We start from the raw sequence: 16263 nt of genomic DNA, 5'->3' as shown, positions 1-16263 counted from the left end.
CATGGAAAATTAATAAGTGTTAATTTATGAGACTCACATTTGCTTATGTAGGTGAATTTCAAATTATTATGAGTATCAAGTTTTTAATTTTATATTATATATAGCATATGTTCCTAATGTTCTGGCAAAAATTTAGAGAGTTTCTGATATTTGAGAAGTTATATTTCCTTTGCTTTTCTCATGTACATAGTAACTTTTCTTAATAAAAGCTAATTTAAGCACTGCTGTGAGTGCAGGCAAGACTAAGACCTCACCTGAGGTCAGCTGGCATGCTCTGCTTGCTGATCAGCAGTGACTAAGCATCTTGCCAGTAGTATCTGAATCACAAAACTGTGCTAGGACTTTAATTTACGTTTCACGACACATTGCAAGAAAGAGTAAAATAAGGACTGTAGTGGGGAAAAAAAAATTGGCAACCTAGTTTGACAGACCTTTTCTAATATAACTGAGGTGGTGAATTAATTCTCAGTCCCCTAAGCCTGTGCAATGATTTTATTTTATTTTTCCTACCACAGCTGATGATTAGTATTTGTCTTGGAGAATGAAATGTGTTAGTTTCTCTAATTGTATTCTCATGATAGAAAAGGCAGAAGATATACTTACCCATTCAAAGAAAGACTCTTGACTCTGACTTGCAAGGAAGAAAAGGGAGTAGTAGAACAAAATCAGATTTGTGAGCCAGTTAGTAAATGGACTGGACCATTTCATCTTCGTTACTGATAATTGCTTTGCAATTGCTGAGACCTGGAGAATTGTGAATATATCCCCATATCATAAATGTTTCACAAATCAACATTCAGACCTGATGGGAATAGATAAAGAACAGTCATTCTGTGTGTTTCCTCAGCAAGAGGGAGTGGGAACATTATAGTATGAGAGAACAGTTGAATAGTGGTATTTATTCCCGCTGAAGGTTTGCCTTAAATGCAAAGTATGTGGACAAATTCTTATAATCTTTTCAAGGTTTCTCTTGTTAGTCACCACTGGAGTACACTGGTTACAGGCCTGGGTCTTCAGTGAGATATGTTATTACCATGTTTTTATGGTTTATTAGATAAAGGATGTCAGTCATCCTTCAAAAGCAGAAACTATCAATAATGTTTGTTGCTCAGTAATGAATAAGGTGTAGTCCATAGTAAGTCTGGAAGACAAATAAGTCATCTATTGCATGGATGCTCTTCACATAAACTCCTGATCTGTCATTAGTGGATTTGATTGTAGAGAATAGCACGTATTCCTCAGTTAATTAGAAAAGAAAATAAAAAGCAGGAGGAATGTGTTTACTGTAGTTCAGTGAATTCTTCCTCGGACTATCCTTGTGATCAGAGTTTCCCCAAAAAATCCATACAAGCTTAGATTGGAAAGAAGTGAGTGGTAAGGCTTGAGCTGTCATCCAAAATAACACCCTGGAACAAAGTGTCCTGAAGAAATTCTGCGTCATGAGGGAATTTGATACTCCTCTTTGTATTTTTGTAGAGGCTTGCCAACCTTCAGTAGCCACCAACAACCTTCCATCTCCACCAGCTAAGCCAAGAATGTGTTTCTGGAATGTACTTCCCTTGAGAACATATTAGCGTGGAGCTTGAGCTAAACAGAAAACACTGAAACAACTCATGGCACAGGGGCCCTCTGGCTCTCAGTTCCTACTGCATGTTAGCATGTTTCACCGCTGACACAGATTAATTTTGTCAGAGGTTTCCCTTACAAGACATCTCCTCCATTCTTGTGTACTGTGTTTTTGCATCCTCTTTAGGAATAGTTGCCATTTCCAGAGAGGAATCCTACTCTAGGTGTCTAAAACTGTCTAAATCAAAGTGTCGGGGGAGGATAAGAGCTAGGACTTGTTATGTTCTTCTCTTCAGGCACAGTTTGGCTCTGTTGTTGTATATTAAAAACAGCAGCTGTTGTTGGAGGTGAGGGTTCTGGAAATGAAAAGCATAATGTCCTAATTACCTATGGCAGGGAAAACATCTGTGCAGGAAAACTAATGAAATTAATTCCACAGCTTAGCAACTGAATACATTAATTGACATTAATTAATGCTAAATTACAAAGCTCTGCCAATGGAATCACATAAAATGTCCATGAGAATCAGACATCGAAACAAAATTCTTGAGTTAATGTGAGCACAACAAAAATTCCCTTAGGAAAAATGAGGGATCCAAACTCTGCAAGAAACCTTTCTTTCTGCTTCCCCATAGCAGAGGGGGATATTCTTGGTGTGCACATCTCATGGTTTGGCTGTTTGGGAGATTAGCTTAAGCGATTTCAGAGCTCTGCCCTTTAGTAGTTATTACTGGCATTTTAGAATTGAAGCCATGGAGAATTGCACTGTAAAAGTTCAAGGAATTGCCTTAGTAAATCTTCATCAATGGTACAATTGCTGCTGCACAGACTCAGGTGATCCCAGCAGAAATAGACACAGTCCCAATTCTTCCATTAATACAGGATTGAAAAAGCCTCAGTCACCTCTAACAGATGTCAGCCTGTCCTGCTCTTTAAAATCTCTGGTAGAGGAGATTCTTTAATCTTCTTTGATGGCCTCTCCCAGCGGCACACATCTTGCTACCTCGCAGGACAGGTAACTCATTGGCATGGGATGCAAGATGACACTGTTTTTAGTGCTTTGAGAGAGATAGCGTGCCTGTAGAAGAAAACAATGGTGGTGGATTACAAAGAATAGAGACAAGGTGAGAAACAGAAGTCTGATGTTATAATAGAGAGAATGTGGAGTCAGCTGTGAAGGGCTGTCCTTTGTGATAGAATGGATTCAGTTAACAGGAGAAGTGGGAATTGGTTGTGTTTCAGTCTGTTCTGAGATGCCCGTTCTGTCTTCTGACTGGTAGAGGATGTGCTGCACTACACAGCACTGCAGGGTGGTGGGTAAGCCCCATCAGTCCCCTTCTTGCTTGCGGTGGGGGGACAGAGAACCAAGAACTTCTGAAGAGGGAACTTTTCTGGTTGCTGCAATGAGCAGACTGACACTTCTGTGTCTCCCTGCCCTCTCGTGGCTAATGTGGAAAAAAACATGTCCTTGCAAAGGGAAATACACTTCGATAATGCTGTCTGGGCTATATTAATTAATGTTTTGCAGTGAGCTGCGAAAGCATAAAATGTTATAAATTGCAGTGACTAATAACACTCAGCACTTTATATATTCCAAGAACTCTGCAAATGGGGTAAAATCATTCCTCATCAAACTTTCCTGAAGGTTCGTTACCCTGCATTTCTATTTCAAGCAGAAGTCAACAGCCCTTAGAAACAAGGAAAAAAATGTCAAATGATAGATTTTAATTAAAAAACAAGATTAAATATGAGATAGTAAAAATCCAGCCTTTTTTTTTACCATTGAAAGTGCTGCTTCTCTGATCAGAAGGCTGTAATTACATCAAACAAGGGGCTGTGCTGCTTCAACAAGGAAAAAGATTAGAAGTAGTTCCAAGATTAAATGCCATGCAGTATTTCTATCATTTCAATGCTAATGCTAAAATGCCAAAATCCTTCTTCCTGTAAATCAGTTCTGTCCTTAAACAAAGTGCAACTTCTTAATTGATCTGAAAGAGCCTAAATTGAATTCAGAGAATATGGTTCTGTATTCTGGGATAAATTACCACCATGAAGAAATTAAAATTCCTATTCTTCAGGTGATGGATTATGAGATGAGCACTCTGCAGTGCACCAGAAGAGAAGATGAGGAAGTCCCAAATAGTAGTCGTGGATGAGATGGCTTTAGGGCTGCATTTAATCCATTTACTATGAAACAAACAACTGCTCAGACCTCCAATTTCAAGAGAATGGAGTGGAGTGGAGTGATTGCCTAGGTCTGCCAGAGTGCATTTACCTATATTGTTAACAGAGAAATAGGTAAAATCTCTGAAGCAAGTAATGTTTTGCACTACTCTGCAGAGTTTAAGGGCTGTAGGAAGTACAGAATTGTGCCAGGAAAAGGCTTCTCAGTCAGTGATGACAGTATGGGGCAGTTGTCCTCTGCAAGTGTGCTTGTACTTGTGTATACTCTGGACCTTGGCCGTGTTCTAAATAAACTTAGATGTGACTGAAGAAGCTGGTGTGCCCTATGGTAAATGCCACACCATTATCATGTAGCTCTGATGTCTGATTTAGAGTGAGATGAAAGAAATAACGGGAAACTGATCCAGATGGGGAAAGAAGGAGCTTAAAGGAGAGCAATGAAAGGTGGATTTACTAGGGGTGTAGGGGAAAAGTGTTGTGTTGAATGGATGGTATCGCTTTACATCATATGTGACTGGGAAGCAAAAAAAAATGCAAGCTTAACAAGTAGTTTTTTGACAGTAGGAGGAAACTGTGCTTATGAGTTCACGTGTCTTGTTTTTATCTTTTCATTTCAGATGCCCAGTACATCACCTGTAAGATGCAGAACTGCAGTGAAGCCTCACAAAACAAACCTTTTCCAGGCTACATTGACCATAATTCCCTGATCGTCCAGGATGACTATGTCTTTGTTCAGGTGCGGAGCAACATCTTATTTATTCTGTTATTTTATATTTTGTTATTTTCTCTTACCTCCCTCTGCATACATGTGCGTATGTATTAACCCCCAACTAATCAGACAAGACTAGATCCATAACAAGGGCACTGGGTGGATTGTAGCAGCTCATTACAATGCTAATAGAGTTTTTGTACCTCTACTATCTTGTCAGTGTAAGGTCCTAGAGTTCCTGCCTTTAGCATCCGCTGCGGGTACTGGAGTAATCCTCTATGCCTCTCCTGCAGTCTCATCAGCACTCTCGGATTAGTGTTCTCACCTCCCAGCTTGAAGTGACATGTCAGTCATCTTCTGTTGCAAGGGCAGTAGAGCAAACTTTTTCAAAGCACGAGAGAGAAACAGAAAAGAGAAGGAGAGAGTCAGGGGAAGAGCCACAGAAGGAGTAATCAGACTTCATTGTTATGCTTCAATTGTGATTATACAAAAAAGGCTGAAGATGAGACATACTTAGCCAAGCTGTTTTTCAGGTGAGAGCTGGAGAACAGATCTGAACTACTGTACGTTTCATTAGTCTGCTGCCAGGGTCCATTTAATAACAGAGGAAAAGGACAAGAAATAACAACAGAATTGCAGAGAGCATGGAGGTGAACTGGAAATCATTAGGACTAAACTGGTTTTCCAGAATGTTAATATTCTGTCATACTTGGAGGTGGAGGGAAGAGAAAGGATTGATATTTTAAATTGAATGAATTGATTGCTAATTACCTTCAGTTAATGAACTCAGTCATAAACAGCCATCTAAATCATCCACAAATAGATCTGGAACATACGTTCCAGAATAGCTTTTGTGCCTTTATGTGTCTGAGGCGTAAATAAAATGTTTATGAGGTAAGGAAAACAGGGGCATGCATCACTGTTCAGACTTGCTCTCTAATTTCTGAATAGCTGTATGTGTATGTATGTGACATGACTGAAACAGGAGCTGGGAAGTTTCTCTTTCTATCTGAAATCATTCATTGCCTTGTCACTGACTCCTTGGTTTTTGCTCTTTTCGCGTCTTCTCTGTTCTGACCTGATTTTATTACACGCTAAACAGAAATTAATTCTTTTGGCCCGTTGAAGCCATCTGAAATCATCTGAATTTTGACAGCCTTTGTATTTTGGTGCTTTCAACTTTCTGTCTATAAACTGTTGTGCAGTTTTCCTAGAGCTGTAAGATTTCTTTGTTTCACTTCAGCGCTGACTGTATGGTAGAGAAAGGAGAATGAGGATAGGCAATCTCTTACAACCTTCTCTCTACTGCTCTGTTGGACTTTGCCCAATGTTAACAGGTCAAAGAGATAGTATTTGCCAGTCAGTAATGGTTGACACTTACAAATACAAAATAAAAATATTTTAATTCTTGGAAACAATCTCTTCTTTGATCCTAATTGTTGGTGAATTCACAGTTAACTGGTAAGTGTAAAATAGCATTCTTCAAGTGGTTAAATACGGGATTTATCTATAAGGAATAAAGCACAGAACTGCTAAATGAAATGCTGCAACTGATATTGGACTTTGACGTATCGCAGACACTATTCTTCAGAGGAGGAATAACCTCACACCAGACAGTGAAGGGCTGGAGGAATAAGGGAATGCCTGAAAGCCCTCCCCAGCCTTCCCTACCTTGATCTCCATCTGGCTTTTCTGCAACCAAGCCATTTGCAATGAGAATTGTTTCCATAGCATGAGAATAAGGAAAAGTGGGCTCATTTCTTCTGTAGCGCTGTTTTTTGTTACAAACACACACTTGCTCATAAACAATGTTTCTAGCCTTCCTTCCTCTAACTTTTGATTAATTCCTTAAAAAAAAAAGAAAAAAGAAAAAAAGATGAAGAGCTTTAAAATAAGTAGTTCTTATTTTTACTTAATCTGGTATGATCTTAGCCTCTGTGCTTCTTCCATTTTAAACTACTGCGGTGCACTTTAAAACACTATGAAAAAAACAGCTTGATAAGCCTAGGTAGCAGGCAATTAAAGCAGAGTTCTGCATGGAGAGTCCCTTAGAATATTTGTTCTTCAGTATCATTCATCCATAGATTTCAAAGTACTTTACAAACATTGATTATGCTTCAGTAACTAACATCGTCAGCTGTTTTTTAACCCCTCATTAATAGGTGGTGGAAAATGAAACCACATGCTGCTTTAACCCAGTATTGCTATTTAGGCACTTAAATGTGAAGACAGAAATGGAAATCAAGCATCATGTCTGCCAATCAGCTGCTCCAACCAATAACTTACATGGCAGCTGTGTAAATAACACAGAACAGGTTGTTTTGTGTTGAGAGGAGAGCAGGAATCAGCAGGGAACGTAATGGGCCAAGTGAAGCCAAGGCTTTGCCTTCCACAGACTTTCAGCTGAAATTCTAGCCCTTGTTCCTCTTTGCAGAAAATGGCATTTCTCTTACTCTCTCTTTTTTAGCTGCTCTCAGTGGTTATTCAGCACCCATAACACAACTGCAGTTTTTAACCACTGGTATGAACACTGTGATGTTTGCCTTAGGAGGTTTTGCTTGATGTTTTCACCATTAATTAAAAAACATTTCAAATAATGCTGAAGGAAAATTTTCTGCTTTTCTTGTAGGTGACATCAGGTGGAAGACCACATTATTATGTTTCTTATAGGAGGAATGCATTTACACCGATAAAGCTGCCAAAGTACTCCTTGCCCAAGGTAAGTTGTTGCTGGAATGCCCATATGTACCTACAGGTTTTCTATTTGTTCAGAAATAATTGAAAACAATACAAGTAACAACAAGATGACATGCACTGAGTGAAAGCATCGTTGATTAAGAGAGCATTTGCAAGCAAGAAAGACTCAAGTTCACCACGTTGCCTTGTCAAGAACATCAGCATGAAATACAGACAGATTACCACAGCCTATGTCAATTATAATTTCTTTATGGTTGGTTGAATAAATTTTGGAGGAATTCCTTTTCCCCCCTTCCTTCTTTTCCCCTCCTTCCTCCTTTTCCCCCTGTTCCCATTTCCTTTTCTAGGGGACAGAGGGAGGGATATAAAATCCCCTGTGATATGTGATTTCTTTTTTTCTGTTTTGCCTCATTAGCAGATTTTAATGGGAATCAAGAAAAGGGATGGCTTTGTGTGTCTGCTCCATATCCTCCCTAATTAAGAACAATGGTGAATTAGCACTGGAGCTTGAAAGGCTATTGCTGCCTTCTGAAGCTGGATTTTTTTAAAAAGACTATTATAAAATGTTGGCTCTATTTTGGAAAAATCACCCTTTTGCAGCTGGAGTCCTAACAGCTTCTTAACAGAGACAAATACTTATCTTTTTTAAAAACTCTTTTCATTCTTTTTATAGGCTGGCTTAAATTAAATCTAAGTTCAAAGGTAGCAAATGATCTTGTGAACTCTGTATAACATCTAGCATCTGAAGAAAAATGACAATCCCTGGTTAATTTTTGAGAATGCAAACAGAAAAAAGAAAATGCTCAGTCAGCTTGTTCCAGGAAGTTGAAAGTATATCACTATTTTGTAAATGCAAATATTCAAGGGGGTCATTTGGCTATTGTCACAGCTGGCTGTCTTTGATTCCCAACTCGATCAGACCTGTTTATAGTGGATTGAGTGGGTGACCTTCATCATATAACCAGACAGCAGCTCAAACCCATTGTTTTCAGTGCCATACCTCGTATACTCTGCTGTTGTGCTTCGCTTGAGTTACCTGAAAACCTAAACTCTTAGGATCCTGGGGACTGTACCAGAAGCCATGATCTCTTTTTGGCTGTGACACAGGAGAACTGGCTATGAAATGTGACTTCAGTAAAAGAATTATTTATTTATTTATTTATTTATTTTGCTAGAAGATGCATAGATTTGTGGATTGAATTCCCAGTATACTTCTTTCTACAGTCCCAGACAAACTTTGGATTTTTTGTGAGACCTGAAATCCTGACTGTCCCAAAATCTTCAGGCATATTTGAAGATACTACTCGAAGGCACAGTTTGAAACTTCATGTGCAAGTTGGAAGGAATTTACTCTGTCATTTTAGTTACAGTTTAAGCAGGTATAATATCAAGTAATCCTTAGCAAATGAATTGGATTTTTAGGATGGATACTGTAATACCTAAATTAAAATAATTTACAATTGATTCAGACTGTCTGTAGCAAGATTGCTTGCTTTGAGCTGGTTGTCTGCCTTTTTCATACGCTTATTTCTCCAATAGTCCAACTCAATGAAAAGTCTGGAGAACCAAGAAAAATATACTGTGATTACATTCTCATGTGTTCTCAGAGAGTAGGAATAGGAGCAATATGTTCATGCTATTTGACCCAAGGAAAAAAGCAGATATTTAAGGAGATAAGACGCTTTGTCAGAAACTGGGAATGTCTTCAAAGACTGAAAAGCCCTGTTTGGCTTGGAGGGAGCTACAGTGGATCTGTGGTTGTCTGGCAGTTTGGTATCAAAGCAAGATAGCTGCTTTTATTAAAAATGCACAAAGCACTATATTATTCAAAGGCATTGAAACAAATAGCTTCTTTTATGCCTAAATTCTCTTTTATCTCCTTCAGCTAAGAAAGTGGGGCCAAGTATGGTAAACAGTACTAAGTTGCTACTGGAATTGAAGATGTCAAACTTTTTGTCTCTTTATGTTGCTCCTAATCTGGAGGGATGTGATGGCAGGCAGCTTTGGCAGGTGATACTGTTGTTCAGGCAGGAATGGCCTATAACAAATCAAATCTATAATTTTTTTGCTGTTGTAATTTATATTCTGGTAACCAATTCTATTAGAAGCCTGAATGAACCTGAAACTCTTTCCAGTACAAGTATATGTCTAACCTGTACATGAGCTTGTGTTAACCCTGTGAATGGTATTTACTGAAATCTGTTAATTTCTGCAGTGAGGTTGGTGTCTGTCATAGACTTTGTATTGTCACTCATGATAATCACCTTAAATGTGTAGAAACAGCGCTCAAATTAACTCAATTTTAGACCAATCCATTGGGCAGACATCTCTGAATACAGAATTGAGCCAAGCAATTTCTCTTTAAAAAAGGCTTGTCCTTAATCCAGTGCTGGGCTAAATACCAATGGGATAGGTGTTTGTGGTACCAAACCACAAAACCACAAGAAAGTCCTGAAATACAAACCTTAAAAAGAACTCTCAAATGAAATAATTGTTGGGTAAAACAGGCAATACACATCCTATGCATCCCTACTAATTAAATTGCCAGGAAGAAAATTTCCCTGACCAAGTGCAAAAAAGGACAACTGGAGCATGTTTGGTGATTCAAACAGCCCTGGCCTTTAGTCATTTGAGTAGACACCTGATCAAATGCATGCACAAAATCATGCTCTTACTTTGTCCTTGGAAAGTCAAAAAGGATGGATAATAAAACTGTTTCAGTATGCTGAAAATTTTTTATTTTTAACAATGTGAAAACTAACAACTCCCTGATGTTGTTCAAGGACGTGTTGGATTCCCATGTACTGAATCCCTTCAATCAAGCCATTACATTATACCAGAGTCTACTGGACAAGGTCATGTTTAGTTGACGGATTCACAAAAGCAATCAGTTGGAATACTTATTTTCTTTTTACATACACTATATTGTACCATTTCTTCCTCAATTTGTGTTTGTCTAGGCTTAAATTCCTTGAGCCTTACTGTGATCTTAGACTTTGGTATTATAGCATGTTCTGATCAAAACTCAGGAAGGACGTAATGGATGGATTAACTCATTTGCTTCTTAAACTGTGTGAAATTGCCTTTAATTTTCCCTGATGATCATCAGAATATCTTTTAACCTTTAAGTAGAGAGATCTGTCCGTGTTTATGAACATATATTGGAAAGTTTGAGCTTGGAACTATAGCTGTGCCATCTGAAACTGCCTGAAGCACACTGTGATCATCTACTTATGTAGCTCTACCGGAAGATCAACTAGGATGATAGTGTGAAATGAGGAACCTCTGACAAACAGCTGTGGCAGTTACTTCTACCATTACAGCTGGAGCTCAGAGAGAATATCTGTTCACAACCACAATTAATCAAAACCAATGGGACTTATATTGCATTTCTGGTTGCCTCAGATTTTAACCCAATCTGTTCCTCTACAAAGCTAGCTCATCTTCTGGGATACATTTTTCTCCAGTACAAAGAAGCAGGTAAACCAGGTGAACATTCATCTGCATAGATCTGGATCTGAGTCAACAACTAACCTTACTGAATCTTAACTTTATAGTGAATCCACTTTGAAATGTCTAAGTCAGATTTCTTCCCTCTATTATTTTTTCACATTTATACCATAAGGCTCTATATGCAATTATTATTTCCCCCCCTACAAATCAGCAAGAAAATTGTCAAAGACTGTTATATTAACAGAGTAAGAAGTAGCATCAACTTTCAAAGAATATATTTTCTAATAGAGTCCCAGTTTTGCATATACGTCAAAACTCCTGGCTGAGATCCATGGATGCAAAATAACTTAGGGATAACTGCCCAAAGCATAGAGCTGAATCTTCAGGGAATCACCTACTGCTAAGAAATCTGCATTTCTTGTCCTATCTCTATGGATTTGTAAGGCATGAGGAACTCAGCCCTCCTGTACCAGGCAGATAGAGCCTTGGAATTTCATTATAACTCTCTCTCTTAGTGGCTTGTTTCATTGGATAATTTCTCCAGGCATTGAAAGAGAGGTTCAGGTTTAAGAGATTATTATTATTATTATTATTATTTAAATTATGCACTCATTTCATTACTTCCTGCCTACTGTAACACAGAGCAAATAAAGAAAAATAAAACATAACTCATAACATTTGTGATCTAACTACACTTTTGCTCCTCACATCTAGTGAGAATTAGGGTTGTCTCTCTGTCATATTGCTGGAGGGGAGTTTATCACAGTGGTCCAGGGCCTTGACTCATAGATGACACAGTCATTAGAAATAATAAACAACAGCAACACTGGCTGCCAATTAGATCCTCTATCGGTTCTCAAGCATACTTGGTTTATGAGAGCTAGAAGGCAAGAGGCAGATGTTCCTGATGTTTTTTCTTCATTTTTTAATTTCTTTAAGAAATATATTTTAAAGTGTTATTTACATCTGTGATTCTACAGTCATAAGTAGTATTGCTTAAACACAAAATAAATAAATAAAGCAAACAGAAAAATCACCTCCCCTCCCTCAAACCAAGTACTAATTAAAATTTTGGTAGAAGAAGCAAAGTGCTGCTGTATAACACTCTGTTGCCAAAGTGAACGTTCAATTAACACCTCATCAGTTAATTACTTTAAAACTGGCTTTGAAAACTGACAGTAGAGTGCTGCTGTAAAATATTCCTGGATGGAATTTTCCGCTTACAGAAATGTTGTCTACAGTTTTCAATTAAACTCCAGACTAAAATATATCCTTTGCTCCTCCACAGTTACCATGATGCCCTTGGAAATGACAGAGCCGAGCTCCCTCTTGTAACGTGCATTTGCTTTCTTTCCTCAGGACATGCATGTTATCAGCACAGATGAGAGTCAGGTGTTTGCAGCTGTTCAAGAATGGAACCAGAACGACACATACAATCTGTATATCTCAGACACCCGAGGGGTGTATTTCACCCTGGCATTGGAAAACGTCAAGAGTAGTCAAGGGCTGGATGGGAATGTGATGATTGACCTCTATGAGGTATGTCATGACTCTAAATTTTTCATTCTTACCTACAAACTCATGTGACATCCAGTTCCATTGTGTTCTTACACATCAGTCTCATAGAATGTATGAAAATAGCAGAGCCAAATCTGAACACATTTTTATCCTTCTTTTAAACGAGGATCTCAGTGCAAGCACAGGAGGTTCAAGCCAGGCTGCACAAGTGTTGAAACTAGTCCCAGCCTAGTTGTTTGAAGAGAGTCACTACTGTGCTCTCCAGTAGGTTCTCAGGTGAGGAAAACCTCATGTCTATGTAGAAAGATATGCGTTGGAAGAAGTAGCTGAATAGTTCATTACATTCCAACAAGAAGCTTTCTCAGCCAAAATCCTGCTGACACAAATGAATCAAGCCTCTGTACCCACATTGTTCCAGCTTTGATTCAGAAGGCTCCCAGCTCTGTGAACAACATCGTTCTGCAATTCTGCCATTTTCATTGCATTTCTGAAAGCCTAAGCTCTGGTGATAGAAGGAATTAGAGACTGTAGTTTTCAGCTGTCTTTGTTGCCTTCTGCTGCTTGAGCTATTCTGAGAACGGAATTTTAGATAGTCACTCCTGAGCTATCTCATGAGCATGGATACTCTCCTTCTTCGTGTTGATGTTTTCTTTATCCTGATCCTAACAAGTACATTCTGTCTAAGCTCACCTGTAAGACAGCTAATTTACACTGTCTTCTGTGACATCTGATCCTGAGAATAGGACTTGTAACACGCCCTTGTACTTCTCTTGTCCTGACGGCAGTCTTATTTCTGGGTACAGCTGAGTAGAATTTCAATGCTCAGTTGCTAATTTTGGGGTTTGCTTCTCTTTTCAAATCTCTTCCAGTCGTCTTTATGACCATTTAGAACAAAGGCTATGAACTAGTTCTGAGTTCCTTTAAAAATGGAAATGCTCCCTGTATTTCCCATCACTGAAACTAGCTCTACTGAATAGTTTGCCTTCAGCTGTCCTTTACTTGGAAACCACCTTGAATTGTCAAGACAGAGCCCAAGCACAGTACGTAAATTTGGATGAATTGTAGGAGGATGAGCACTGTCATTTCCCAGTCATTTGGAGTTTTTACTGTTAATCTCTTTGCAATGCTGGCAGTGCATGGAAAGGCTGTTACCTCTTATTACTGTCAGCTCCAGAAGTGGTTTCACTTCATTATGTAAAAGTGTCCTACATCCCAGTGGAGGGAGAAAAGCCTTTGTTTTGTTTTATTAGACTGATACTACACAGTAACCTGGATTGAAACTGATGAAATCAGACTTGTAGCATCATATCTGCTGATTATCTAGATAGAAAGAATATTGACTGACACTGAACCTGGCACAAAACTTCCTTTCAATTTGATGTTCTAGCTGGAAGGGAACAGGAAGCCATCCAGCATGATTCTCCCAGCAGAGTTATTGCAAATGATGAGTGCTTCAGGGGTAAATGGAGATGAAGATCAGAAAAGAAAAAAAAATTCATAGATAAATTAAAAGGAAGTGAAGAAATTGCAGAGTGAGTCCTCCTTTTGTGACAGCAGTTTATATGGAAAAGAAGGATTACTTGAGAAGATGCCAGAAAAACGCCTGTTTAATGTGTATGTGTCTGTATGCTTATGTTTACCAGGTATTAAAAAATAAGTTTATCTGCTTGCGTTGTGGTGAAGGTGTTTCTGTATGCACATTCCTAATGTGGTTCTACATCAGCAATAAATCTTTTCAGTTCTGCTCAGTGGGAAATTACATTGGACTTGATGAGAAAATGGAAGTTCGTCCCTGGAGGGGACTGGAGGAATGCTCCTGGAGGAATGCTCCCAGGAGCCTTTCAGTGGGAGACAGTTATATCAGGGTGCTGGCTGTTCTGCTTCTGGACATGGTAGGGGATGAGGAGACCACTACCACTGGGACACTAATTCTCTTTCTACATGTTGGACTGTGTAGGCTGTGAGAATAGCTCTTCTCCCTATCATCTTCTAGTGCTGGTGCATCAGTTGGACACTGGACTGCGGTTCCAGGGGTACTGCCCTACAGATTATACCCTAGAAGAAGGAAAGAGTGAGAGTCACTGACCAGTGGGTTCTCTTTTTTCTAATCAATGCACCTCTCCAAATGATGCGGTATTGCTCTGCTTGGCTCTTTAGCAGGAATGTTCTGCAGCAAGACAATCCTGCCTGTAAGAATCTATGCTAGATGGATAATAGTTGGCCTCTTCGGCATGGTTTGGGATGGGTTCCAAGTAAAGGACAACTGAAGGCAAACTATCGTATTTGACCAGCAACTTAAAACAGAATGGCAGTCATTAGCAGAAAGAGTTGCTGTGAATTGACGAGGTGTACCTGTGTAGCTACGGCATGCATTCCTATGCAGGTCTTCATTTTTTAACAGTGTGTATTTCAGAGAGGAACTGAATGTTTGAAGTGTGAAGTGGGTAATGGGGAACGAAGGATGTGTTTTGAGCATCTTGTTCAAAACTTTCACTAAAAGCACAGGCAGCATTTATATCTACGTGCAGTGCTTGTGAGGGTGGGGGGATTGCCTACAAAGCCTGCAAATACAGACACAGTGCTTATTTTTCTGAACACTGCTGTTCAAGCCCTTACTTGCATAGCTCTATCTCCATTATGACTGCACGGACAGATCATTGTGTGTGTCACGGATGTGCATATGCAACAGGTGCATCTCTTCCTACAGAAAGCACACAAACATTTACACTGTTTGCAGTTGTTGTTTCTTAAAGATAGAGCTGTTCCAGGTTGACAGCATAACTTACACTTTGCTTTCTCTGGAAAGCATTTTGAGTTTCAGCCTGGGAGTAGAATCATGAAAAGAAAAATTCATAGGATTTCAGAACACATTTATCAACTCATATATAAAATGCTTTTTAATCATTTATAGCCAGCATTTCACAGGGACTCCATAATACAACTATTTCAGGTCAACAACAAAGAAAAGTACAAATAGAGCTATAGGCACTGACCTCTGGTAAGAAAGCCAGAACAATGTTATTTTTCCAACCCTAACTACTCATACAGTTTCACTGGTAGAGGAAAAAACCCGGTCTCGTTGGGCTGCCTTTCTACCACAGAACAAAGAAAACTTGAATAGTTTGTGCATCAAAACTATCCAGAAAATATGATATGGAAAATATGATCTTTTTTACACTTAAATCAACAATAAATAACTAAATTACTTAATTTAAAGGCTATTGCCCATTATAGCAAATCATATCTAAGTTTTTATTAACATAAAATTCGGTGTCATTACTCAGGGAAGAAAGTACTATTCAGAATGTATAAGTACACCAGTGTACTGTACTGGTGTACTATATAGTAGTAGTCCCATGGCATGTGACTAGAGTCACATCCTACTGAGTAGGAATAGTAGCGTCCAATTATACCCATGTAATTAAATCAGTTGAGCTGGAACAAATTTTGAATTTGCTGAGTAACCATTTGCCACATGATGCTATTTATGTAATAATCTCTGTCAGCAAAAGAGCTTGATTAATGATTCTGTGCCCCACTTTTGCAGAAGAAGAAGGGATAGAGTGTATGATTGAACAGATTTGATGAAAAACAAGAAGTTTCTCAGTTTCCCCCATCTTCTCCCATTTCCCTTCACTTCTCACTGTAGTGCTCAGATTACAGAACGACAGCCTAACAAATTCATTCGCAAGCAGCAATAGCTACTGGGCTATTGATTTTCAGTGTGCTAAGAAGATGGGAACATTCTGCAATATGAGTTGTGGTTTGAGGTTGACTTTTTTTCTTCCTACTAAGGCACTCTTGGCTCAATTCCAATTTGAGTCCGTCAGCGTAGAGTCTTTCCAAAATTTTCCTGCAGACCTATGGAGTAAAGCTGTTGGATAAAATGCTGGGAAGAATAAAAAGATGAGGATCTCGTTCTATAACTAGCATTCTGGGAGGCCTTTCTTGAGTCACTGGTGCTTCAGTTTCTTCTGAAAACAAAGCTGGTCCTATCTACCTACCTGTTGATTTCTTTACAGAGAGAGTGGTGAGATGCTGGAACAGGCTGCCCAGAGAGATTGTGGATGCCCCATCTCTGGAGGTGTTACAAGGCCAGGTTGGATGGGGCCCTGGGCAGCCTGGTCTAGTATTAA

The 16263-nt window shown here is 38.9% G+C and overlaps 1 protein-coding gene across 2 annotated transcripts in view; it reads left to right on the top strand.

Annotated features, from left to right (window-relative positions):
• Nucleotides 1–16263, top strand: part of LOC100544091 (VPS10 domain-containing receptor SorCS1) — a 255333-nt gene that overhangs the window by 179303 nt on the left and 59767 nt on the right. For both annotated transcript variants that reach the window (XM_031554506.1, XM_031554505.1), the window contains exons 7-9: nt 4368–4486; nt 7089–7178; nt 11969–12148. In XM_031554506.1, the coding sequence (XP_031410366.1) occupies nt 4368–4486; nt 7089–7178; nt 11969–12148 (389 nt within the window). The remainder of the gene's footprint in view (nt 1–4367; nt 4487–7088; nt 7179–11968; nt 12149–16263) is intronic.

The sequence above is a fragment of the Meleagris gallopavo genome, chromosome 8, assembly GCF_000146605.3.
Source record: "Meleagris gallopavo isolate NT-WF06-2002-E0010 breed Aviagen turkey brand Nicholas breeding stock chromosome 8, Turkey_5.1, whole genome shotgun sequence".
Lineage (NCBI taxonomy): Eukaryota > Metazoa > Chordata > Aves > Galliformes > Phasianidae > Meleagris > Meleagris gallopavo.
Note: the sequence above shows the minus strand (reverse complement) of the source record. Positions and strands in the feature narration are given on the sequence as shown.